This window comes from Pavona decussata, unplaced genomic scaffold, assembly GCF_977016875.1.
Source record: "Pavona decussata unplaced genomic scaffold, jaPavDecu1.1 SCAFFOLD_258, whole genome shotgun sequence".
NCBI lineage: Eukaryota > Metazoa > Cnidaria > Anthozoa > Scleractinia > Agariciidae > Pavona > Pavona decussata.
In genome coordinates, this window is record NW_028145661.1 from 780402 (window position 1) to 807950 (window position 27549).

The window sequence follows — 27549 nt, forward strand, 5'->3', positions numbered from 1 at the left end:
ACCTTCCACGTAGCTACAACACAATTTTAGAACAACGAGCGGAAAGAGATCAACTCAATTCTTGAAAAGAACAACTCTTGATCTTTTCTAGCACATTTTGAAAACAAATATGCGAGAACTTGAAAACATTAACCTAACATTTTCCAAGTTTCAATCCATTCTGACCTACTCTGCACTAATCGACAGTTTTATTGCCCTAGGGTGATAATTTATAACAAAACTAGATAATTATTTTATGTTTCCGTTGACAGACAAACATTTTTGGGTTTTGAAACGACATTAAATTCGCGTGATACTTCCCCTTTAACTTGCGCATACAGGGAAAAAGGGAAAAATAAGTTCTAGCGTCAAAAATTTTAAATGGCTCACATACCATGGACACTAAGCCAATCAAAATAGTGACAATTAAATTGTCTTTTGTTTGTTCTTGCAAAGCGACATTTCTTGATTGTTTGTTTAAAAAAGTTATTCCGCGCGCGCTTGTTGAATACGAGATGATTATAGCGCCTCGTTGGCTATCTTCATCTCACATTCAAGAGTTCAATTACGCATAACAAGCTTAAAAATCGTGAATTTCATACTAGGGTGAAAAAGACATAACAAAATAACTAAGAAGAAAATAAAATCAACCGGAAACATTATAAAATAATTGAGCAAGAGGTTTGAGTACTTTATGGCTATTCTGTTGATTATAGTGGTACAGTCAATAAAGTTGTTCTCATTTTTAAACATAACCATTGGGAATTCACGAATTTTGATGTTGCAATGAACTTGCCAGTCTTCACGCACATTAGACAGAGTCATCCGAATATATTTTATATAATTTGTTGATGCTATCATGCGATGAGCTTCACCCGGCAATTTTTTTTTATATTTTTTTCTACTTGCTTATATGACACTGGTTGTAGGTAGTGACGCAGTTCAAATCATCCAAAATGATTCCCACCATTATTGAATGCCAGCAAGTGAGCCAATGATATCACAAATTTATGACTCACAATGGAAATGAAAAATGAAAAATAACAAACATGTCAACGTTATCATTGGCAGTTTGTCGTTAGGCATTTTTTGCCAGTTAAATTAAGCGCGACCAATTCCCAAATTTAGCCTGGCTTCCGTAAAAAGATTTTAAAATTCTTGCTTTTTACTGAGCAGACTAGACAGAGAAAAAATCCTTGCTTATTAAAATGTTTATATATACTGATGTCTATTCTAATGTTTGTCTAATATTTTTCATCCTCAAATCATTAATATTACTAACATGAAAACGGTTCTCGTCTAATTTTAAGTAAACACTACATCCTGCACTCTCTAAAACTGGTTGTGCTCAGTATCAACAAGAAAAGTTTATGACTATACTGCTAAGAAGAAGAATTTTCAACTCCTCCATCCACACTGACATAAGTTAATTTTAGTTAATTACGAATCATGCTTCTACCGCAACAGCAGGCGTAGACACAGACACTTCGTTTGGTAAGTAAATACAAGGAGAGTAGATGGACTCTAAAACCAAAACCAAATTGTGTAACAAATTGCTATGATCTGGCATTTGAGTTCTAGTACTCCTTTTACTTGCTGATATACGTAGTTTACCAATGTCTTTATCGCCAATTCCCTTCATGAGCAGAAATGTTTCATTCAAAACGTAAAACTATCATCCCGGCTATGAGCTCTATCAAACATCGCTTTTTAGAATTAGCATTTCAAAATGAGTGAACTCCAGAATGCTAATTTGTTCAAATCAGTGCATACAACAAAAGCAAGTAGAAAAAAAAAATCAACAAACAAAGTAAACAGATCGCGTTGGACGAACTAATTGAAGCAGTAAAACTACCACTGATCGAAGTTCGACGGGGACATTGCCGTCATGTTTAAAAAATCTTTAGTATGACTATAATTATCGGGAAAAAAAGAAGATTAATTATTAGTCAATGTTTTCTCAAATCTGTTATTGCATCACACCGGCAGCATTCTCAAAGGAAACTACACGCATAATTATGCGAGAAAACGGTACAAATATTCTCATAAGAATCTTATTTTGTAACGGCACGTACCCAATAATTTGCATAAAATTAATTTCACAAAATTCAGCATTTTGTGCACAAAATATTTTAGTTTTTGCTCAGCCCACCGCGACTTCTTACGTACGTGTTAGTCTAAATTGTAAAGCTGAAAATAGTCACTCATTTATAATATTTGTAGTTCTGTCAATTTGGTGTTTCATCAACACAATCTTTTGAATGACGAGCTTCTTTGTTCTAACTACCACCCGAGTTTGCAATAATACTGTTTCGAGAATTGAAATGTAGATCAGTCTTAGGAATTGAAAACCTCGCCATTTAGACCAAAACCACTCCAGTTCTTTCTCAAACTTTACGGTTCCAACTTAGAACTTCTATGAGGCTGAAAACTTCAACAAAGAGAAACAATGTTTCGATAGGAGATAGATAGGAAAGGAGCTGAGGAAAACAGAAATTGAAAGTATCTTTTGTTTCAGATTAGATCTGTGATTTCTCCTGCGTTATATTATGCAAAACGCATTCTGAAAATACTCATTTCGAAAACGTGAAAACTCTTGCCTGAAGCCGACAAAAATGTTAAAAGAAACAAATTAGTTTTATCATCGCAATTTCAGTGAGACTCTTCTCTTAGTGACGCTATATTAGTTGGGATATTTGGTGAATATAAACATGGAGAGCCCACGTTCTCTCTTGACTCTGATGTTCATGTTTCTTGTGACAGTTGTGCGTGCTGCCAACTCTAACCGAACGCCCAACTCGAACAACTCTGGTGTAGGCCGCCCGACGGTGTCCAAATGTCATAGCACCTACACTTACAACAGTAACTTTTACGCAGGGCTCAACAAGAAAGTCGAAAACCTGCTTCGTGAAGTGAAACATGAGCTAAAGGAAATGAATGGAAGCCCAAAACTTTGCAAAGGTGCACAAACCGAGTGTAGCGGCGTTTAATCAGAATCGCTGTCGATTACTTGCCTTCTGCTAATAGCTCTTTTTTCACCGTTAGCTTGTTATTCTTGGAACTATTAGATGTATTTCTCTTTTTTATGCAGGCTCCAACAAAACGGTCGAAGGCCTGTTTCCTGAAATAAAGAACGAGCTGGGCGAGATCAAAAAGGAAATGAAATCATTGAAGGAAAACATAACTGCCGACACAGGTATAGAGAATTTATTTAGCTGATCGATTTGGATTCACAAATGTCATTTTATTCAAGAGATGACAAAGTGCTTTATTGCTGACATATATAAAAATCATGAGATATTCGATCTCGCTTTCATTTCTTTTGCTTGAGAATTATTGTAGCCCTAATAAACCACGTTTTCTTTTACGCCTGCTTTCTCAGTAAACAACAAGATCAAAACACTGCTTGATGGAGTAATGAATGAACTGCGAGAGATGAGGGATGAAATCAAATCCTTGAAAGAAAACAAAACGATTGGACAAGGTAGGTGAAGATGTTTGGCCGAATAAAATCCCACCGAGGCGAAGGGTTCGAAATAGCGCAGGTATTTTTTTTCCTAAATTCTGAAAATCGTAGTGGTCCATAACTACTGTCTCTGTAGTTGTCTATAATAATTATTTAACGTTGAAATTAGCGTGCCGGTCAAAATTTATAGCTTTTGAAAACTCTTGCGCAGGGCCAAATGACACCTTCGAGTTCGCCATTTCATATTCTGATAAGAGAGCTCGGTGAATTAAGAAAAGGAATTCAATCTTTGAAAAAAACAAAACAAAACAAAAACCAAAACAAAAAAAGCAAAAAAAGGAAAAAGAAAACGATAGGTAAAGGCTTTACACTGTCAGATTGCAGTAAACTGAAGGAAAGTTAAAACATCTTAACTGCAGCCATTTTCGTCGCTTTTAGTCAGTTTCTTCCTTCTATTTTCCTTTCTCTCCGTAGAGTCAAACACCACAGTAAAAGGTCTGCTTCGTGAGATCAAACTTGAGCTGAGTAAACTGGGGCATGAGACTAAATGTTCAAAAGGTATGTAAAATAACCTGACTACTCTTTGTGACACAATCTCGGTACAGCGCGGATAACTTTCTCCTTATTTTCTTTGTTTTTCAGTTTACAAGAGCTGCTTTGAACTCTACAAAGCTGGTAAACGAACCAGCGGTGTTTACAAGATCAACCCCGACAATGGCGATGCCTTTGATGTGTACTGTGACCAAACAACAGCCGGTGGGGGGTGGACTGTATTTCAAAAGAGATTGGACGGCTCGGTTGATTTCTACCGCGGCTGGGACGACTACAAACGAGGCTTTGGAAATCTCAATGGGGAATTTTGGCTCGGATTGGACAAGATTCATCGCCTGACAAAAGAACGAAGCAAACTTCGAGTGGATCTTGAAGACTTCAGCGGCAATACAGCATATGCTGAGTACAGTTCCTTTGGTGTTGGTGATGAGAGAAGCAAATACAAGCTGAGTCTTGGTTCATACTCTGGTAAGTATACAATAATAATTGGATAATTAGATAGAAGGCTATATTCAATCAGCGTTATTTGGAAGTTCTGTTTAAAAATATATATACTAATTAATGAGAACGTTCATTAAGATAAATTCAAACTCTTAACAGATACAAGAACTAAAGATAGCAATGTTCCGTACATGAAAAATTGATCATAGACAAGCAATATTCTTGATACCTCTCTGGATGTTTTTTTTAAACTGTCTGTTATTCACTTTATTTTGCAGATTAAGTGACAAAAGGCTGCTTATTTGATAGATTGATTATTACTTATTTTCTTATTTTGAAAAAAAAAAAAAAAAAAAAAGACTACTTGTAGTAATGTTAATTCGAACTAAGAATTAGCATATGAAATATCATCTTTTGAACTGCGGATGAAAGACGTTTAGCAGTTTCAAAAAGGAAGTCTGAAAAAATTCAGGCTTGAACGGGATTCGAACCCATGAGCTCTGCGATGCAAGTGCAACTAAGCTACCTAGGCGTGAATGAGGAGCTGGTCTTTTTGCGACTTAACGTTTGTGAAAAATCGGTGGGGGAGAAACAAATCAATGTAAAATATATGAAAAATCTGTTGAAAGATTTAAAGGCCACTTATATGCTGCGACATTTTATAACGCCATACACTTCTTCTCTTTTGTGTTTTTCTAGGAACTGCTGGTGACTCGCTTTCTTCTGAACATCGTAGCATGGCGTTCAGCACCAAAGATCGAGACAACGACAGATATGGCGGGAATTGTGCCACGCGATACAAGGGAGCCTGGTGGTACAATGCCTGTCACCACTCCAACCTGAACGGCCGCTATCTTAAGGGCAAACACTCTTCTTATGCTGACGGTGTGAACTGGTTACACTGGAAGGGTCATCACTACTCCGCTAAACGAGCTGAGATGAAAATCAAGCCAGTTAATGCTTAAAACTCAGCCCGCTTGCAGTTTGTCTGTTGGTTTTTTTCCTCTTGTTTTCATATGGAAGAGCTATTTCTAAATAGGCTGAAATCTAAAATTAAACCAGTTTTGTAAACGTAACGTTTCGTGCTTAGGTGATGTGGGATGTTAATTGTTTTCCTGAGGAATTGTAATAGTTACAAGAAGACGTTAATAAAAGGTTTTGGTGTTTTATTTACCGTGTTTGTCATTCAATCCTACTTCTCAGTCCTTAAGCCCTGTAAATCGCTTACATCTTTAAACTATCGGCGGCGCATATACTTATTTCGAGGTTTGACATTAAATTCGCATGATACTTTCCCTTTAACTTGCGCATGCAGGGAAAAAGGGAAAAATAAGTTCCAGCCTCAAGAATTTTAAATGGTTCACATACCATGGACACTAAGCCAACCAAAATAGTGACAATTAAATTGTCTTTTGTTTGTTCTTGCAAAGCGACATTTCTTGATTGTTTGTTTAAAAAAGTTATTTCGCGCGCACTTGTTGAATACGAGATGATTATAGCGAACTCGGCGCTACGCGCCTCGTTGGCTATCTTTCATCTAGCATTCAAGAGTTCAATTACTCATAGCAAGCTTAAAAATCGTGAATTTCAAAATAGGGTGAAAAAGACATAACAGAATAACTAAGAAGAAAATAAAACAAACCGGAAACATTATAAAATAATTGAGCAAGAGGTTTGAGTACTTTATGGCTATTCTGTTGATTATCGTGGTACAGTCAATAAAGTCATTCTCATTTTTAAACATAACCATTAGGAATTCACGAATTTTGATGTTGCAATTAACTTGCCATTCTTCATGCACATTAGACAGAGAAATCCGAATATATTTTATATAATTTTTTGATGCTATCATGCGATGAGCTTCACCCGGCAATCTTTTTAACATTTTTTTCTACTTGCTTATATGACATTGGTTGTAGCTAGTGACGCAGTAAAAATCATCCAAAATGATTCCCACCATTATTGAAGGCCAGCAAGTGAGCTAATGATATCACAAATTTATGACTCACAATGGAAATGAAAAATGAAAAATTACAAACATGTTAACGTTATCATTAGCAGTTTGTCGTTAGGCATTTTTTGCCAGTTAAATTAAGCGCGGTTAATTCTCAAATTTAGCCTGGCTTCCGTAAAAAGATTTTAAAATTCTTGCTTTTTACTGAGCAGACTATACAGAGAAAACTCCTTGCTTATTAAAATGATTATATATACTGATGTCTATTCTAATGTTTGTATAATATTTTTCATCCTCGAATCATTAATATTACTAACATGAAAACGGTTCTCGTCTAATTTTAAGTAAACACTACATCCAGCACTCTCGACCATTAGAAACTGGTTGTGCTCAGTATCAACAAGAAAAGTTTATGACTACACTGCTAAGAAGAAGAATTTTCAACACTTCCATCCACACTGACATAAGTTAATTTTAGTTAATTACGAATCATACTTCTACCGCAACAGCAGGCTTAGGCACAGACACTTCGTTCGGTAAGTAAATACACGGAGAGTAGATCGACTCTAAAACCAAAACCAGATTGTGTAACAAATTGCTATGATCTGGCATTTGAGTTCTAGTACTCCTTTTACTTGCTGATATACGTAGTTTACCAATGTCTTTATCGCCAATTCTCTTCATGAGCAGAAATGTTTCATTCAAAACGTAAAACTATCATCCCGGCTATGAGCTCTATCAAACATCGCTTCAGTTAGAATTAGCATTTCAAAATGAGTGAACTCCAGAATGCTAATTTGTTCAAATCAGTACATACAACAAAAGCAAGTAGAAAAAAAAAATCAACAAACAAAGTAAACAGATCGCGTTGGACGAACTAATTGAAGCAGTAAAACTACCACTGATCGAAGTTCGACGGGGACATTGCCGTCATGTTTAAAAAATCTTTAGTATGACTATAATTATCGGGAAAAAAGAAGATTAATTATTAGTCAATGTTTTCTCAAATCTGTTATTGCATCACACCGGCAGCATTCTCAAAGGAAACTACACGCATAATTATGCGAGAAAACGTTACAAATATCCTCATAAGAATCTTATTTTGTAACGGCACGTACCCAATAATTTGCATAAAATTAATTTCACAAAATTCAGCATTTTGTGCACAAAATATTTTAGTTTTTGCTCAGCCCACCACGACTTCTTTCGTACGTGTTAGTCTAAATTATAAAGCTGAAAATAGTCACTCATTTGTAATATTTGTAGTTCTGTCAATTTGGTGTGTCATCAACACAATCTTTTGAATGACGAGCTTCTTTGTTCTAACTACCACCCGAGTTTGCAATAATACTGTTTCGAGAATTGAAATGTAGATCAGTCTTAGGAATTGAAAACCTCGCCATTTAGACCAAAACCACTCCAGTTCTTTCTCAAACTTTACGGTTCCAACTTAGAACTTCTATGAGGCTGAAAACTTCAACAAAGAGAAACAATGTTTCGATAGGAGATAGATAGGAAAGGAGCTGAGGAAAACAGAAATTGAAAGTATCTTTTGTTTCAGATTAGATCTGTGATTTCTCCTGCGTTATATTATGCAAAACGCATTCTGAAAATACTCATTTCGAAAACGTGAAAACTCTTGCCTGTAGCCAACAAAAATGTTAAAAGAAACAAATTAGTTTTATCATCGTAATTTCAGTGAGACTCTTCTCTTACTGACGCTATATTAGTTGGGATATTTGGTGAAGATAAACATGGCGAGCTCACGTTGTCTCTTGACTCTGATACTCGTGTTTCTTGTGATAGTTGTGCGTGCTGCCAACTCTAACAACTCTGGTGTAGGCCGTCCGACGGTGTCCAAATGTCACAACACCTACACTTACAACAACTTTTACGCAGGGCTAAACAAGAAGGTCGAGAACCTGCTTCGTGAAGTAAAACACGAGCTAAAGGAAATGAATGGAAACCCAAAACTTTGCAAAGGTGCAAAAAACGACCTGTTGCAGCGGCGTTTTATCAGAATCGCTGTGGATTATTTTCCTTCTACTAATAGCTCTTTTTTCGCCGCTAGGTTTTTGTTCTTGATTATATATTTTCCTTTTGTATACAGGCTCCAACAAAACGATCGAAGGCCTGTTTCCTGAAATAAAGAACGAACTGGGCGAGATCAAGAAGGAAATCAAATCATTGAAGGAAAACATAACCGCCGACACAGGTATAGAGAATTTATTAAGCTGATTGATTTGGATTCACAAATGTCATTTTATTCAACAAATAACTTCCCATGGCTGGATGAAAAATTGTGTTATTGTTGAAATAAAAATCATGAAAAATTCTCGCTTTATTTTACTTGAGAATTATTGTAGCCCAAATAAACCACATAGGCTTCTTTTTATCCTTCTCAGTAAACAACAAGATCAAAACACTGCTTGCTGGAGTAATGAATGAGCTGCGCGAGATGAGGGACGAAATCAAATCCTTGAAAGAAAACAAAACAATTGGACAAGGTAGGTGATGTTTTGCTGAGTAAAATCCCACCGAGGCGCTGGGTTCGATACAGCACATGCAGGTAATTTTTGTCCTAAATTCTGAAAATCGTAGTGGTCCATAACTACTGTCTCTCCAGTTGTCTATAATAACTATTTTAACGTTGCGATCAAAATTTATAGCTTTTGAAAACTCTTGCGCAAGGCCAAATTTCATATTCTGATAAGAGAGCTCGGTGAATTGAGGGAACGAATTCAATCTTTGAAAAAAAAAAAACAACAACAACAACAACAAAAGGAAAAAGAAACACGATTGGTAAAGGCTTTACACTGTCAGTTTGCAGTAAACTGAGGAACAGTTAAAAGATTCTTGACTTCAGACATTTGCGTTGCTTTTAGTCTGTTTCTTCTTTCTATTTTCCTTTTCCCAGTAGAATCAAACACCACAGTAAAAGGTCTGCTTCGGGAGATCAAACTTGAGCTGAGTAAACTGGGGCATGGGCCTAAATGTTTAAAAGGTATGTAAAATAACCTGACTACTCTTTGTAACACAATCTCCGTACAGTGCGTATAACTGTCGCCTTATTTTCTTTGTTTTTCAGTTCACAAGAGCTGCTCTGAACTCTACAAAGCTGGTCAACGAACCAGCGGTGTTTACAAGATCAACCCCGACAATGGCGGTGCCTTTGATGTGTACTGTGACCAAACAACAGCCGGTGGGGGGTGGACTGTGTTCCAAAAGAGATTGGACGGCTTGGTTGATTTCTACCGCGGCTGGGACGACTACAAACGAGGCTTTGGAAATCTCAATGGGGAATTTTGGCTCGGATTGGACAAGATTCATCGCGTGACAAAAGAGAGAAGCAAGCTTCGTGTGGATCTTGAAGACTTCAGTGGCAATACAGCATATGCTGAGTACAGTTCCTTTGGTGTTGGTGATGAGGGAAGCAAATACAAGCTGAGTCTTGGTTCATACTCTGGTAGGTATACAATATTAATTAGATAATCAGATAGAAGGCTATATTCAATCAGCGTTATTTGGATCGAAGTTTTGTTTAAATATATCAATCAATCAAAGGTCTATTATGTTTCAAGCAAAAATACATGCTAAAACTGAGAAACACTTACAGTAAAAATAATCAAAAGTAGAAGTTCATCAAATCGCCGGTTCATATTTAAAAAAAAAGTCTGTTGATAAAACTATTTTTAAAACGTTGGGTATTGACCCTAGGAGGTTGGCTGCTTGGAACTCTGAGGCGCAATGATCTTTCTTTTATTTTGGAGAGGGAAGGATGCAATTGTAAAGGGTGACCAGGCATGCTAGAAATCTTCTTGAACAGCGCGCGATCTGCCTCTTTTGAAACATCATATATGTTAATTTGATAAGATATGCATTTAAGTTTAAAGCAGCGCTGTAGAAATTTTTGGACCGTTGTTAATTCTGTTAATAAAAATGATCATAGACAGTATTCTTGATACCTCTCTGAACGTTTTTTTAATTAACATTAACTGTCTGTTATTCACTTTATTTTGCGGATTAAGCTGCTTATTTGATAGACTGATTATTACTTATTTTTCGTATTTTGAAAGAAAAAAAAAAACGTGTGTAGTAACGCTAATTCAAAATAAGAATTAGCATATGAAATATCATCTTTTGAACTGCGGATGAGAGACGTTTAGCAGTTTCAAAAAAGAAGTCTGAAAAAATTCAGGCTTGAACGGGATTCGAACCCATAAGCTGTGTGATGCAAATGGAACTAAGCTACCTAGACGTGAATGAGGAGCTGAAAAATCTGGTATATTGAATTGCTGATGAAAGATTTAAAAGAACACTTATATGTTGCGGCATTTTATTACGCCATACGCTTCTTCTCTTTTGTGTTTACCTAGGAACTGCTGGTGACTCGCTTTCTTATCACCATGGAATGGCGTTCAGCACCAAAGATCGAGACAACGACAGAGATGGCGGGAATTGTGCCACGGCATACAAGGGAGCCTGGTGGTACAAATCCTGTCACTACTCCAACCTGAACGGCCGCTATCTTAAGGGCAAACACTCTTCTTATGCTGACGGCGTGAACTGGTATCTCTGGAAGGGTCATCACTACTCTGTTAAACGAACTGAGATGAAAATCAAACCAGTTCAGTAATGCTTAAAACAAAGCAACCTTTAAGGTTTTGTGTTGGTTTTGTTGTACTCGGTTAAACACAGCATTATTTGGCTTTTCTTATCTGCAGCCGAAGTTTTTTTTTTGTTTTCATATATACATGGAAGGGTTATTACTTAATTGGCTGAAATTTAAAATCAAACCAGTTATTATAAACGCAACGTTCCTTGTTTAGTTGATGTGGGATGTTAATTGTTTTCCTGAACAAATGTAACAGTTACAAGAAGACGTTAATAAAAGGTTTTGGTATTTTATTTACTGTGTTTGTTATTCAATCCTGTTTCTCAGTCCTTAAACCGTGTAAATTGCTTACATCCTTGAATTGCAAATACACTTGTTTTGAGTCGTGCTAAAAAAGATGGATCATTTATGTCGACTCAGAATGTTTTCACCGCCGGTTCAAATTATTTAACAAACAGCTGATGCAGTCTTAGAATACATGGGAAGATGAAATCCAATTAACAGAGTTATAAAAGAACCCATAAACTTCATCTCCCAAAGCCGGACTAAAATTTGTCCTATCTGCTACAATTGGTAATGCGATAACCCTTCTCCCAAAATCAGAAGGAAAACTTTGTTATTATATACTTCAAAATCCCAAGACAAAAGCAGAAAATGATTGTGTTTTGCTTATTCTTTATCGCCAATAGGCCTTATCACGGTTTTCGACGCCATTTTGACGAGCAGGCAAACAGGCTTGAAATAACACTGTTTGTATGGACATCCGATGTCAAATAATTTTCATAAAACATCGCTTCTGAAAAATTCATGAATCGGAAATTTTCGGCACTAGGAAAAGGATTTTAAGAAAAAAAAAAATTGAAGGGATGTAGCTGTGCCAGAAAGCGTCCAGTCGTGTTTTGAACTTTCCATACATTTGTCTGTACACCGAACCAGGCGTGAACTGCTAGTAAAAATAGTTCGCTAAAAAAAAAAATACAGGGAAATGTATGGAAAGTTCGAATTCAAAACACGACTGGACGCTTTCTGGCACAGCTACATCCCCCCAATTTTTTCTTAAAATCCTTTTCCGTTATTGCAGTATCACAGGGGCAGCATTCTCAAACGAAACTACTCGCAGAATTATGAGAGAAAACGTAACAAATATTCTCATGGGATCCTCATTTTGTACTGGCACGTACCCAATAATTTGCGTAAAAAAATAATTTAAAAAAATTCAGCAATTTGTGGACATAATATTTCAATTTTTGCGCAGTCCACAGCGACTTCTTACGTACGTGTTAGTCTCAGTAAAATGTAAAGCTCAAAATATTAACTCTCATTACTAGCTGTCACTCACTTATTATATTTGTAGTTCTGTTAATTTGGAGTTTATCTGTTCTTACTACCGCCCAGCTTTGCAATGATACTGTATCGATAATTGAAATGTAGATCCTGAGTCTTAGGAATTGAAAACTTCGCCATTTAAACCAAACCACTCCAGTTTTTTGCCGCTACCTTGTTATATTCTTATATCTCAGGCAGTATATTTCGCTTTTCTTATCTGCAGTTTTTTCTTTTGTTTTCATATACAGCTATTTCAATTAACGTTGTCGGTTCAAAGCATGTAGCTGAAAGACAAGACCGAAAGTTTACGTGGGATTTTTATGAATAAATTCATCAAAATCAGTCATGCCTGGAGAAAACAATAGGTTGTAATTAGCAGTACTATGACCTGCACGTGCAGGGATGATTTTGATGAAATTATCCATAAAAAATAATCCCACAAAACTGATTGCGGTCTTGTCTTTTAGCTTGATTTTAATCCGACAACGTTAATTGAAATAGCTGTATACATGGAAGGGTTATTACTAAATGGGCTGAAAACTAAAATCAAACCAGTTTTTATAAACGTAACGTTCCTTGTTTAGTTGATGTGGGATGTTAATTGTTTTCCTGAACAAATGTAACAGTTACAAGAAGACGTTCAACGTTCAATCCTACTTCCCAGTCCTTAAAGACCTTAAACCGTGTAAAATGCTTACATCCTTAAATTACCGGTCGGCAAATACACTTGTTTTGAGGTCACGGTGTGCTAAAAAAGATGGATCATTTATGTCGACTCAGAATGTTTTCACCGCCGGTTCAAATTATTTAACAAACAGCTGATGCAGTCTTACATGGGAAGATGGAATCCAATTAACAGAGTTATAAAAGAACCACGGCATAAACTTCATCTCCCAAAGCCGGAGTAAAATTTGTCCCATCTACTAATTGGTAATGCGATAAACCTTCATTCAACATGAGAAGGAAAACTTTGTTATTACTTCAAAATCCTAACTCAGCGCCTCGGTGGGATTTTATTCGGCCAAACATCTTCACCTACCTTGTCCAATTGTTTTGTTTTCTTTCAAGGATTTGATTTCATCCCTCATCTCGCGCAGCTCATTCATTACTCCATCAAGCAGTGTTTTGATCTTGTTGTTTACTGAGAAAGCAGGCGTAAAAGAAAACGTGGTTTTGGGGGGGCTGCAATAATTCTCAAGTAAAATAAAGCGAGAATAACTATTGATTCTTATGTCATCAATAACGTACTTTGTCATTTGTATAAAATAGGGAAAGATATCTGAGGGCGAATACTGTCAACTAGACTCCTGTCGTATCCCCATGCTTTCAATTGGAAAACCGGAAGTCTAGTGGTGAAAAGTCCTATTAAGGGTAGGTCATCCATAGGACACGAATAGATTCCACTGAAAAATTATATTTTCTATTCAAAAGAGACTTAAAAAAATTTCCACTCATATTGTCGGGGGGGGGGGGGGGGGGTTGAAAGTTGTTCCGATATGGGAGTCCATTGGATCGTTTGGACACGAATAGATTCCACTGGAAAAGTATATTTTCCATTCGTGAGAGACTAAGAAAAATTCCACTCACATCATATTCATCCCTTAGTGGATTTATTACCGTTACGTAAGCAGGTATCAAGACAAATAGCAGCATGGAATTAAAACACACAAACAGCTAATTAATGTAGCACAAAAATATAAGATGCTGCATGGTGTGTTCTGTAGATACCTTTCCTGTCTTAATAAAAAAAGTCAGTTTAGTTTTCATGCGATAAACGTACATTTCATTCTGATCAGAAACGGGAAAAGCTGGGTTCATTACTTACATAAATGTATTTACCAAAAAACTGAGGAGTCCTTTAACAGGTGAAAAAACTTTCACGTCAAGTACACGTTTGTTTTGTCGTTTTAATTAGACATTAGACCAATTTTGTTTTGACCCAAATAACTAATTTTGGGGCTGTATTGTAAAGACGAACTAGCGTGCTTTAAAATTACAACATTCACCATGCTTGTTTTCAAAGTGCAGCCTTCAATTAATCAACAACCTTAGTTAAAAATGATAACCATAAAATGATGACTTGCGTTTCAAATGGTGATGAAGAAGAGTGTCTTTCCGTTTTTCTTTTCCTTTCTAATATTTCTTATTTTTTTCGTACTTTTTTTTTGCAAAACAAATTCGAAAACAGACGCAGCTGTCTTCCTTCTAGCATTCAAACAAACATCTTTGAATAGCATCATTAAGTTAGCTAATGACAAGTTCCTGTTTGCAACTGATGAGGGAACTGTCTGGATGCGAACTGATCGCCTTTCCATTGGCTTAAAATGACAGGTACGATGTTCAAGTTAACCTACGCTAAAACTCTACTGGTGCTGAGAACAATAAGTTGCTATCGACAAGCTATCTGTTTGTATTCTCCTTTTAAAAATCAACATTTGTAGCCGACGAGTTGTCGGTGCAACTACGATAGAAACAAAAGAAAATCATGGATTCCAAGCCCCAGCTTTACGTTTTTCTAACGATCTTATCTTTGAGAGTTGTTTCCGCCTCAGTGCTTCGATGGTAAGTTTTATTCACTCAAATCCTTTGGCAGTTGTCTTGTTTTAGTTTCAGCTTCTGCATTTTGCTCAAAAATTTTACACAGTGATAAAATTCGCACCAACTACGTATTTGAGAGAAGAAAGCTGTGATATATCACAGCCTTCATGGTTTAAAAGAAATCACGTTTCAAAATTCATTCCTTCTTTTTCCTTTGGAAAGTAACGAGTCGCGAAATATTTCAGTTTAAGAGTTCCCATAATATACTCGACTTTTACCCAAAATTCTGCTCAAATCGATATGGTTCAAAAACGGAGTTCGTAATTATCCAGACCGTATATAGCAAGTTTTTGTGTCATAATTTCAAATATGAGTTAGCAGCAAAGGTTTGTTATTTATTTCATCTTCACCTTTTACCAGAATGGTTGTTAATATTATTAGCTGTTATAAAACTCACGCAATATTCTACCCGTTGGACATATTTTTCATCACGTATGCATGATCTAGACGTATTTCAGTTTTATTTGAAGAAACAAACAGCTAATTAAAGGTACGCGCAAGTATCGACGAAAGTGCATCCTATCTTGAAATACTTTCATTGCGATTGTTAGAAAAGTTAAGTTGACAAATTCCTCCTGTTAACCTAAATTTCGTTCAAAACGAACAGGTTAAAAATAGTTTTAAAAATATAGAGGAGTTCTGATGACAGATGGAAAAAAACTCTACGACAGTTAATTGCTTATTTGGTCGTCTTTGTGAAAATTTACTTTCCGTCACTTCATTTCACCAATATTACCAGTATTTTGCCAATATAAGCAATATTATTTTTCGTTGCTCCTTTTCACCCCCAAAACGTAACAGGCCTTATCACGGTTTTCGACGCCATTGAAATAACAGTGAAATAACAGTGTTTGTATGGAAATCCGATGTAAAATAATTTTCATAATTTTCAGATTCTGAAAAAATCATCAATTGGAAACTGTAGGCACTATGCAAAGGGCTTTACAGAAAATAACTGAGGAATGAAGATGTGCTATAAAGCATCGAGTTGCGTTTTGACATTCCCATACATTTGTCTGTATAACAAACCAGCCGTGAACTGTGACTAAAAATAGCTCGCGTGAAAAAATACAGGGAAAAGTATGGACAGTTCAAAACACGACTCGACGCTTTCTGACACAGCTACATCCCTCTAATTATATTTCTTAAAATCCTTTTCCTTGTGCCAAAAGTTTCCAATTCATGAATTTTTCAGAAGCGATGTTTTATGAAAATTATTTGACATCGGATTTCCTTACAAACACCTTTATTTCAAGACGTGTTTGCCTACTCGTCAAAATGGCGTCGAATACCGTGATAAGGCCTATTTCTAAGCTGACACTATTGTAAAAACGAACCTGGTATGCTTTAAAATTACTGAGGCAATTTCTTGTCTCTTCACGATGTAGACTTCAATTAATAAACAAGCTAAGTAAAAATCTAAATTATGCACCGAGAACTTTGCAGCTGGATTTCAACAAAACAAAACATTTTTGTTAAGTTCTTATTTTTTTGCACTCCAAAGACTCAAATACTTCAAACTTCCTGAATTTGACAGTTCATCTCCCTTTCATACCTTAGACCGTATCACCGAGTTGTTTATAATCATATAATCAGATGATAACAATAGAGTTGATGTTCGCGGGCGTAAATATGTTTTTGACCCGAATCAGGCTCACTTTAGAACGAGTTCTATAATAATTTGAGAGTGAATTCAGGAAAGGAATCAAAGACAGTACAATAAGCGACATCTGGAACGCTGCCGGCGTAACGTCGGCGTTTATTTTATTGTAAAAATCAAAGCTTTTATTGACGCATAAGCTTAAAACAGTTAAATGGTTTCCAGTTCTGATTGGCTGGCTACTTTATTTACTTCTCTCTTATTGGGTTAGAGGCACAGAGCTAAAATAAATTTTAGCCCGCTGAATTCTCCATTTAGTCCGCAAAATACGCCGCAATGTCCGACGAAATTATTATAATCATTCTATATCCAACAAGCGCGAATAAAATAATTGTTACGAAGGCGATTTAGTGACCGCTATTTTCTCGGTTATATTATAATTCCTGTTATCCCACGACTGCTACGCCTGTCAACTCTAGAATTGCATTATCCACTTATCCAGATGTTATTGATAACTGTACACCCACAAAGATACAAATTTCAAGAAAAAAAGAAACATTTTCTAGCCAAAATTTTATCTACCAACCCAAACTACCAATGCCACCTTTGCTTAAAGTAAAGCTGCAAACATGATTGTCAAACACTGTTGCGATATTTTTGTCAGAAATAGTAACGTTAGTTTACATAACAACAGGGGCACACAACGGTTCGGCGTTTTAGTGAAATTTCTTTTCGGAGGGACTTAATCATCATTTCCTTAGCCAAAGTGCCATCCCAAATTTACACTGGAGAACTAGTCTCCTTTGGTTTACACATGTTTGCAGCGGCATGTGTCGTTTTAAAATGCGAAAAAAGGCAGCGTTGCATTATGGGTAAACCAATCTCAGCTAAAGAATCCAACCAGACCCGAAGGTGTTAGTTAGTACAAATTTGTCTTTTAAAAGGCTGTAAATCAATTTGAAATACAGCATTTGGGATTGGAATTTGGAATTTTTTTTTCGTTTTGTTTTCATTTTTATTTTCTGTTTTCTTTTTTTGCATTTTGTTTGTTTTTGTTTTCTTTTTTTATGGCTGCTTAAGTTGTGTATATATGTAACTGGGATTGTTTTTCATCTTGTTCTAATTTCCGGTAAGGTAGGTATATTTACTCCGACACCTTAAGAGAAATGTGAACGAATCCTGTCAAACAAAGCAGGACATTCTAACGATTGACTATTTTAGCTTTTGTTTTTTAACCCATGTCTCGTTTGGTTTGACTAGGCAAGTATTTCAACACGTAGGCTTTTTGAAAACGCCCAACCACTGAGGACAAACTTTTTTTTATCTAGGTCCTTCCAAAAAAAAAAATTCACACTTTTCACTTGTTCTCTCATCAGTTTTAATTTAATTGGAATCTTTCAGATGAGTGTCGTGAACTGGCCTTCCCTCCTTTTTTCTTCTTTGATAATAAGCGCCTGGTGAATCACAACATAACCACCGTTAAAGTCCGAGACATGGATGCTTGTGGACTGCGTTGTTTCCACGAACCCAACTGCGTCAGTATTAATTTTAACTATACAGCAAGTGCCAAGGGAACATACAGATGTGACTTAAATAACGCCACTCATCGAGGACATGATGGGGAGTTTGTAGACGTAGAGGGCTTCTTATACCGTGGGGCAGACGTAAGTTCTTCTTCTTCTTCATCATCTTTATTTTCCCCTTATTTCTTTCCAGGTTTTCGTACTTTGTCTTAGGGAAGTGGTCAAAACTACTATACCCGAACAGGACTCACCGAACCACAGAATAGATGGTGGTCTCTGCCTGCTGCACCCCCTTTCTCAACGTCAAGTGATGGTGCTTTATTGCATAGCCACCCCTCTATTCTGGGATGAGATTCAAACCTCACTGTTATTGTTTATCTAGCAGTGATGGCTCTTGCTAGCTGAATGTTTAGGTAGCAACTCAATAAAATTTTGTAGGCAATGTTCATGAGATAGGTGGTGTCCTCGATAACTCCTTTATCCGACTGACAAGGTGGGTCCTCTTCGAAAAAACTTGTTATAACCGGTTCCGTTATATTGTCCCTTTTCTTCTTTTTCGCCCTTGAAAATTTTGTTGTAAGCGAATACTAAGCTTAAAGTATTTTTATTCTTTAGAGTGCTCCTCCTAAATATTTGCTCATTACAGTTTTTTATCCAGCAACGAGTATGGTTCATCTCTGTTAAAATTCCAATTCATACTTTATTTGTATTATTTTTTAGAGTGCTTGTGATAGCTTCCACTGCGATAACGGTGGTACCTGTCAATCTGGGTTCACAGACAAAGGATATCGGTGTTTGTGTCCGCCTGGATTTATGTCTGCACACTGCAAACAGGGTAAGGGGGAATTTTCTCAATCAGCTAGTAGTTTTCTTCTGGAAATCTAACATGTTCTTTGTAGAAATAGTAGCAAATATTGGATAATTTGCCATGCATGGAAGTGAAATATCATTGCTTTTCTGACGTGAATCAAACTAACACGCTAAAGACGCAAACAAATTCCGTCGGGCAAATTGCTCCTCCTGAAGATCTCATGATTGACAGTCTTTTTGCTTCTATATCTTTAAAAGTTTACCACAAATACGTTAACTAATTAACTAAGACCAAACCACTCATAATTCTTAACAAAAAGCAATTTAGCACAGCAATTAAAAAAAAAAAAAGATTTAATTCACTTCATTTCCTAAACGGACACTGATGGTCTACTAGTTTTCGTTTCCCTCGTTTTTCATCTATCTTCGACTGTGTTTCCCTTTATTACTGCAGATGTTAACGAATGCGCATCGGGAACACACAATTGTAGCCACTTTGCCGTATGTAACAACACTAAAGGTTCATTCAATTGCACGTGCAAGCAAGGGTACACTGGTGACGGATACAACTGTTCAGGTAAAAATGGCAGGACTTTGTTTCTCTTTTTGTTGTAGAGTGTTTTCATTCACGTGACTACCGGCCATATTGGTTAACTGAAACAAAACAAAGTATTTGCATAAAAATAGAAGTCAATTCCCAGGGGTTTAGTTTGGGACACCAACATGGCCGCCATTTCTTTGTTTTGGGACACCAACATGGCCGCCATTTCTTTGTTTTGGGACACCAACATGGCCGCCATTTCTTTGTTTTGGGACACCAACATGGCCGCCATTTCTTTGTTTTGGGACACCAACATGACCGCCATTTCTTTGTTTTGGGACACCAACATGGCCGCCGTGACGTCATGTGAAAACATTCTATATAAAGGATTAAAAGTCAAAACCAGTGTCCATTCCGTAACGGGCAAATATAGCAAAGTTTGTTGTTGCTGTTGTTGTTGGTTTGTTTGCTTGTTTGTTTTATTTTACATTACTCACAAATTAGACAGCATTGCACCAGCTTTATTGGAGAAAACGAGCATAATGTAAAAAAAAGCACTTATGGAGCATAATTACAATATTTTTACACTTTGTGAATAATTAAAGCTAATATCAAATTTATCTTACATTTTTTAGTACACTGAATTAGAATAATTGCAAGCTGCATTTCCTTACTGATTTTTCAGTATTTCAGGCCTCAGTTGCTCAAGAAGCAAAAAACTTCATCCAGCGGATAGGTCCCTATAGTTTGAGTACATTTTATTCACTGGATAAAGATTGCTGTTGTTATTGTTGATAGACATCATCCGCTGTTTAAACAACCTGGGCCTGGGGATTACTGGTAATATTTTGGTTGCCCATTTGCCCAGTTAATAGACCAAATTCTCTGCTGCAGCCGAGCGAGTATTATCCATTTTAACAGCTATATTCGATGATCTGCAAGACAGTGCACTTTTTGATTATCCGCGAGCAAGCGTTATCCATTTAACCTCGTTTCAGATCTAGATGAATGCGTGACAGGAACACACAACTGCAGTAATGATACCTTGTGCAAGAACACCAAAGGAGCATTCAATTGCACGTGCAAAACTGGATTCATAGGAGACAGACACAACTGTACAGGTTATGGTTCCATGATTTGTTTGTTATTCCTCTGAGAATTATGCTCTTTGTATGAGACTTCAACTTCGGTGATGTAATAATTATCAGGACTTAATATTATATCTTAACGGATGTAAAAGTGAACAACGAGACATAATCTTGATATTCTCTCAATGCGCTACTTATTCACTATTCTGCTAATAAAGTCAGGGGGTAACGAACATTGTTCATTCATTTTTTTTTCTTAAAAATGTAATGATGAAAGAAAAAGCATGGTGTAATTGAACAATTTTTCGGTTACTCGCACAGAAACATTGATTCCGAAAAGATGTTCTCCAATATTTCGGTCAAACTTTGATTAATTGTAATCACTAAACCAAACTGCCACTTTGCGGAGATAATTTAAGTAAATTTTCAGTGGACAAATGTATGATATATAGAATCCCGCTTGCTACGATAACAAAATTGAGAAACAGATTTTATTCAAGGTTTCAAAGAGCCTTTCTTCTTCACTGTAACCTTGAGTACAAATTTTCAGTTGGAATTTACTGAGCGTCGGTTTCATAACATTTGTCCTTAAGGAGTTAAACCCTTTTACCGAGACCAATTGTTAATTGTAACACACTTATTCCATCTTCTAGAACCAGTCTGGCTTCCTACGTGAGTTTTATTAACTATTAGAAAACAGAATTGTTCAGTCATTACATTGGTTAGTTTTATCCCCTAACTGCTTTTAACAGCTAAGATTACAAAATCAAATTCTTTATTTCGCGATGCGTCAGTTACCAATAATCTAGCCTTGATTAGTATTTGCAAGTACAGCCGTATTTTAAAAAGTCGGCCCTAGTTTGACCATTTTTTTTTATTAGAACAGCTTCAAAACAAAATAAACAATCCATCCTGGGTGTTATTCGAACACCGTTCCTAATTAAAGAAAGGTTATTCTAAATTAAGATTTCATAAGCAACAGTGCATGACTTTTTGAACCAATCTTAAAGGCTTTGAAAGTTTACAACACACCTTTTTGAAAAACAAATGACTCAACGTCACACAATGTATCATTTTTGCACTTCCTCAGGCACATTTTCAATTGCATTTATATAGGTTTAAACTCACCTTAATTTTGCAAAAGTCGCTTGATCTCACCCTTTGTATTAAAACTCATATCAAGTATCTTCCAAACTACTTAAGAAGGACGTTAATAGAATTAAATTGCATGAAAGGGATTGAGAAGTGGCTCCTGAAAACAGATTAGATACGTACATACGTATATATCATCCAATCGGTTGCAATTTATTACATACAGTATTGTGCTATTTGTCTTTTGTATCGTTAGAGATCGAATTCGTTGTGCTGAACATATTTTATTTGTTCTTTCTTAATTGTAAGCTTTTCAACTTCTTGCAGATATAAACGAGTGTCTAACAGGAGCACACAACTGCAGTAGCGATGCTGCTTGTAATAACACCAGGGGGGCATTCTATTGCACGTGCAGACCTGGATTCACCGGAAAAGGACAGAGCTGTACAGGTGAAGATTCCGGCATTTGTCGTTTATTTCCTTTGAGAGCTACGTTAATTATTTAAAGGTTTAACTCATGAGCTCTTGCCATGATTTTCAGGAGGTGAACATAGTTGTATCAATGCTATTGTTCAGGTCGTTTTCACTTTTTAATAACAATATGATAGTTGCTGAGCTATTAATACTTCTGTGTTCAAACTGATCTCACATACTTATCGGGAAAGAGTTGCGCCCAACCAAGACACACTGAGAAACCTTTTTCTTCAAACATTTCCCTAGACAAAGAGTGAGGTTTTTGCCATCAAAACCGGTCTATTTTTTCCTATTCAAGGCGTGCACCTGTATCGTTTTGGATGAGCGAGGAGGTTGAGCTTTCCGACAGCTGTAGCATTTATTTTTTATATCTTGGTCATTTTAAAGCAGTAACAGAAAATGATATCAGCTTATTAAAAGCTTGCTCCGTTTTGGTAAAACACAAAAATAAATAAATTCATGACGTGAAAAGACTCATGAATTAAAAAAATTATTGTGACTTCACCAGAGGACATGCTCGTGTCACTCGGTCGTAGTTCGCATAGCTTACCGAAAGTGATTTCGATGCAATAAATGATTTCGCTGCGTAAGATAAAAGTAATCCATCAATTAACGGACAGATACCGAACGAATAGCTAACGGCTCTGGAAAAGGGCTTTTTCACTGAAATCCAAAGAAGGTTTAGATTCCCTGATTTAAATGAAAATCTGCCAAACGAAATGAAATCGGAGACGCGCAATTTTACCGTTAGCACGGTGCAAATTTGTTCCACCGATATTAATATTTATTCAGTACAGGCGCAAGTACAGTGTTGAAAGGCAACTGTGTTCCTCAAATCACTTTGTTATTTCTTTACGTGTGGCTATTTTTTTTAATGGGAAAATGAAGCAGAGAGTGGTAATTACATTGCTGATAACAATGGTCAACAATTATATTTCCGTACGCCGACGCGACCCGCTAGCGGCAAAGAAATTTTCCAAGTATTTCGTCTTGAGCGTAGCGGAATTTTTCGTAAACATCTTTTGCATGTGCCTGTAGTAAAAGAAAATTTCCGGATAATTTAACAATACATGAAAGGTCACATACCCCCATATGAAATGCACGGGGAGAGGGGAGGTGGAGATGCTGGTCTCGCTTAGGGTGTAAATTCCAGATTTGGGTCTCGTTTACGGTCTTCCAGGCTAAAAAGCCAGTATTTTTGCTCGTAAAGATTTCGTTTAGGATTGCCCGCGATCAAGTCTAAAATACATTTTTAAAAGATTAAGAGAGAGTATCAAAACTCAAGCCACTCACAGCTGGTTTACGCGTTTCATTCAAAATTTCCGACAAGCGTTCCCGCGGTAATGTAATGGTGAAGACCCTCCTTGCGCTCATAATGCATTCCTTCGTGGGGGACAAACGCGTGAAGAACCCTAAGAGCGTCCCCACAAGTACATCACCGTCACTATTACATTTCAAAGACCATTCCAAACTATTATAAATTAAAGCCACCTTTTGGTTAAACCCATGGCATCAATGACCACTTCCATCGCCATTTCCACTTGCACGAGTTAATGATAGTGTCACCTTGATTCCAAAAATTACTTTACCTTATATTACTTGTTAAAACACATCTCCGCAACCTTTCAAGTAACTTCCAGGAGAATTGTATTAAAATGACGGTCAAACGACTGCTTAAAATGCCAGGTGAATTGCAAAATCTCCCTTAGAAAATCTGAGATAGGGCTTGGCATAACTTTCCACTTTCCGCCGGAGCGCTACTGCTAATACATTCTGAACCTTGAAGGTAATTTTTAGGATACCGCTGTCACACGCAATGTTTCTTTAGTGTTGTTGGAGATGCTATAGTTGGGAATGGACCCACAGGTACCAGAGGTATTCCGTTAACTACTTTTTTGGTCATCCTTTTCACCTCATTTCAGATATAGATGAATGCGTGACAGGAACACACAACTGCAGTTATGATACCGTGTGTAACAACACCAAGGGAGGATTCAATTGTACGTGCAAAGCTGGATTCACAGGAGACGGGACCGGACAAAACGGTAAAGGTTAAGGTTCCATGATTTGTTTGATTGTTGGTTTGTCTGTTGGTTGGTACTATGTTCTTTACTTAAGGCTTTAATGTCTGTGATATTGTAAGAATCTCAGGCCATAAGATTTTACTTTAAATGAGTAAGAGCGGCTGCCTGTAAGAACCGAGAACTGCATTTCAGTGACCACTTGGTCGAATTTCTGATATTTCGTCTGAAGATATCCTTGGATTAACTTTTTTCGAATTCATATTTTAAAGTTCCAAGGTATTTTATTTTTTGAGAAAATTGCAAGAGTTTGAAATGCGGCCTAGGTGCGGTCACGGGCCGATGAAAACCGCGAAAATTTAGGTCAAAGGACGAAGCCCCGTTCACGGTGTAAAATAACCCAATGAACTTGAAACTTTATACAAACCTAGACCAACCATCTCACAAGAAAATTAATACAATAAACATTCCAAACTCGCTGGCTGCTTTCTAAAGCATACAGATTTGTGTATGCCACTTAAAATGGCCTTGAAACTAATGCCTATGTTCATTAAAATAAAAGTATTTCTGGTATGTAATTTTCTCTAAATTAATTCTCATATCTCGAAAGAGGAAGAAAAGAACTTTTTATTTGTTCCAAGTTTCAATCTCTGATTCAAACTCTTTCCCACTCAAGGAAGATCGAAAATGTGTGCGATACTTGCGGCTCGCAATTCACGTCAAGAATTATGAGATCAGAACCGATTCACAAACACTTGACATCTGGAGCCCGTGAATGTTTCCAAACATCACATATTGGGCTCTAAAACTAATCAGACTGACTGAAGACAGCTATTCAATGTTTTTCGATCCCAGATTTCTTTCCTATTCTGTTCTAAAATAATATAGACCATTATAGATAGTTATTCCCGTCAATTAGCCTACGAAACATGTGCAACAAATTTGCATACCATTTCGATGTCGCAGGAAAAAGTAGTGCAAATCAAACTTTACAGCTCCTTTACCTTCTTAAATGAAGCAGTCGATCAGTAAAGTGGAGAACAACGTGTGACTTTGTTCCTGTTGTGTTGTTTTGAGTGTTCGTTTTTTGCAGCGACGGCTCAAACCAATAGCCAATGTGACACTGAACAACTGTAACTCGATATTCACTTCGTTGATGTGGGTAACGCGCACGTGATCCTGGCCAGGCATCCTTCGCGTAGAGGGTACTTTTAGAAACAGTAAATAGGGAAAAGTACTGCTTGTGGGCCAAGCTACGACTACCCTGGTGATCGATGAAAACTTTGTCAAGCTAAAAGACTGTTCAAGAGATGCGAGAGCCCGTCTTGCCAGCTTGGTTTTTTTTTTTTTTTGCGAAAAAATTCAAGTATTAGTGTCATTTTGTTTTTTAACTTACAGTAATACAGACCCTGGAACGTCAACGTTTTCGCGAAAAAAAAAAAGGAAAAACATCCATTAAAAACATGAAATCTGTATATTTGAGAGCATATTAGTGAATTCCCCACCAACCCGACCTCCCCCCCTACCTATAAGCGTCAATAACATTGTGGTTATTGTTTATTTTCCTAGACCGATTTCTCGCTGCCCCTGCCAGTTTCTTTCAACTCCGTGAAAAAAATAATAATATGAAATCTGAAATTGGAAAATTAATAGGCGAAATAGGGCCCTCACCCGCTCGTGCTAGTAATAAGGTAGTTACGGTCCTCACCCGCTTGCGCTAGTAATAAGTTAGTTTCCGTGTTTTCGTGGCCATTACCAGATAGACCAAGGCTGTCAAGATTCCTATCTTCTCGGAAATTGAAAGAAACTGACAGGAACAACGAAAAAACTGGTTTAGGAAAGTAAACAATGACCACAATTGACGCTTATCGCCAGGGGGGATGGGGGTGGGGGAGGTCGGGTTGGTCGGCGGGGAATTCACTACTCTGATACCCTTAAAGTTACAAATTTTATATTTTTAATCGTAGGGATGGTGGTTTATATGTAAGTCAAAAAACCAAAAACTGACCCTAATACTTGAACGTCGATTTTTTTTTTTGCGGAGAAAAAACAAAGCTGGAAAGGTGGGCTCTCAGATCTCTTGTACAGTCCTTAAGCTTGACAAAGTCATCATCACCAGGGTAGTCGTAGCTTGGCCCATTTGCAGTACTTTTCTAAAAGCGCCCTGAGCGCATAAGTGCCCGGCCAGGATCACGTGCACGTTACCCACATCAATGAAGTGAATATCGAGTTACAAGTGTTCAGTGTCACATTGCACAGAAGGTGCTAGGTATCTTGAATCTTCCTAGACCAGTGAGCAATGTTTCGTGTACTGCACATACGAAGACTCCTGAGAAAGCTAAAAACGAGCTCCTCGAAAAAGAACTCAAGAACGCAATGCTACAACTGACAAGACACAGGCGTACTTCTTCTTTTCACTGATTCAACTTAAAAAGGGGGAAACTCCTATTCTTTTAATGCTATAAATGTGGTTTAATTGATTTATATATATATATGACTTATATATTCTACTTTCAAACTAACTTCCGAGTCAAGATTTCGAGTTGGATTTTCGAGTTAGATTTTCGAGTTAGGATTTCGAGTTGGATTTTCGAGTAAGGATGTAGAGTCGGTTTTTTCGAGATGGTTACTAGTAATCCAGCTGCAACGAATCGGCTAGTTTGTCCGTAAACCGTCTCGTAGATTTCCAGTCCAATGCAGCCAACAAAAGAATTCCTGTAGGGGTGGGGTTAGTTATTTTTGCCTTTTTATCCGAAGCGTGGGTTTATAATTTGAAAGGGGAGCGCGATTGTTGAAATGATACCGAGAACTCATCTCTATCATTTCTAAAGAATCGGCAACTGAAGAGAGACTGAAGGGATCCGCAAGATTAGGATCAAAACCACGGTCTTGCCTGACCATTGCCTGAAATACCAGAGAATTTACTAACGGCCAAAGGACTCAGTTGTAGCAGTCCCTGGCCAGAGAAACACAGAAGAATTGCCTAATCATTCAATGGTGTAATCAAAACACAGGAGGAAAATACTATGCTACCGCAACGCAAACGTCACAGTTACAGAGCGGAGCGGAGCGATATCAAACACACAGCCGTCAGAACTAAAGCTGCCTTTAGCCCTCAATTTAACCAACTAAGATTTAACGCATTGCATTGCTTTCAAAGAAGATACAATGCTAAAGAAAGGATCAGGAGACAAATCACCGTGATAAGAAACACATCTTGCAACAAAAGCAAAAAGCCGGGCCCGGCAATACAAAAGCTGCAAGATAATGTATGGTTATTACACGGTTCAAATCCTATCCTTACAACGATAAAAAGAGAGGCTATACTGTCACAAGACACACTGAAATGAGCCATACCAAATCTGACACAAATGCCACAAACGAAATAAGAACGACAGTCGCTAAACATAAACAACAGAGGTCAAATAGATAGAACGCATAACCCAGAAATGCCCTTTGAGATCAAAAT

General features: G+C 37.0%; 3 protein-coding genes across 5 annotated transcripts in view; all 3 read left to right on the forward strand.

Annotated features, from left to right (window-relative positions):
• The first annotated feature begins 2362 nt into the window (after positions 1 to 2362).
• The window catches only part of LOC146456352 (microfibril-associated glycoprotein 4-like), a 48015-nt gene continuing 22828 nt past the window's right edge, over positions 2363 to 27549 (forward strand). The window contains exons 1-7 of one of the 3 annotated variants that reach the window (XM_085093256.1): positions 2363 to 2940; positions 3071 to 3175; positions 3362 to 3463; positions 3920 to 4003; positions 4088 to 4465; positions 5138 to 5424; positions 11123 to 11300. In XM_085093256.1, the coding sequence (XP_084949382.1) occupies positions 2691 to 2940; positions 3071 to 3175; positions 3362 to 3463; positions 3920 to 4003; positions 4088 to 4465; positions 5138 to 5403 (1185 nt within the window). In that variant the 5' untranslated portion in view covers positions 2363 to 2690 and the 3' untranslated portion in view covers positions 5404 to 5424; positions 11123 to 11300. Of the gene's footprint in view, positions 2941 to 3070; positions 3176 to 3361; positions 3464 to 3919; positions 4004 to 4087; positions 4466 to 5137; positions 5529 to 11122; positions 11301 to 27549 lie in introns of those variants that run through there. The other 2 variants (XR_014858830.1, XM_085093257.1) reach the window with 2 other exon arrangements.
• LOC146456353 (microfibril-associated glycoprotein 4-like) lies at positions 7999 to 11300 on the forward strand. The gene is made up of 6 exons (XM_085093258.1): positions 7999 to 8375; positions 8503 to 8607; positions 8798 to 8899; positions 9313 to 9396; positions 9481 to 9858; positions 10769 to 11300. Exons 1-6 carry the CDS (start codon positions 8147 to 8149, stop codon positions 11026 to 11028), a joined length of 1158 nt encoding a protein of 385 aa, XP_084949384.1. The 5' UTR covers positions 7999 to 8146; the 3' UTR covers positions 11029 to 11300.
• Positions 17945 to 27549, forward strand: part of LOC146456354 (microfibril-associated glycoprotein 4-like) — a 32576-nt gene continuing 22971 nt past the window's right edge. The window contains exons 1-6 of the mRNA XM_085093254.1: positions 17945 to 18195; positions 18775 to 18889; positions 19319 to 19441; positions 20404 to 20526; positions 21913 to 22035; positions 23982 to 24110. Of these exons, the coding sequence (XP_084949380.1) occupies positions 18025 to 18195; positions 18775 to 18889; positions 19319 to 19441; positions 20404 to 20526; positions 21913 to 22035; positions 23982 to 24110 (784 nt within the window). The 5' untranslated portion in view covers positions 17945 to 18024. The remainder of the gene's footprint in view (positions 18196 to 18774; positions 18890 to 19318; positions 19442 to 20403; positions 20527 to 21912; positions 22036 to 23981; positions 24111 to 27549) is intronic.

What these genes read in the sequence shown, in the direction of transcription:
- LOC146456353 (XM_085093258.1), top strand. Translation starts at nt 8,147, where the DNA reads ATGGCGAGCTCACGTTGTCTCTTGACTCTGATACTCGTGTTTCTTGTG. An exon ending in AAACAAAACAATTGGACAAG is followed by an intron (nt 8,900 to 9,312) that starts GTAGGTGATGTT and finishes TTTTCCCAGTAG; the next exon opens with AATCAAACACCACAGTAAAA. An exon ending in TGGGCCTAAATGTTTAAAAG is followed by an intron (nt 9,397 to 9,480) that starts GTATGTAAAATA and finishes TTTGTTTTTCAG; the next exon opens with TTCACAAGAGCTGCTCTGAA.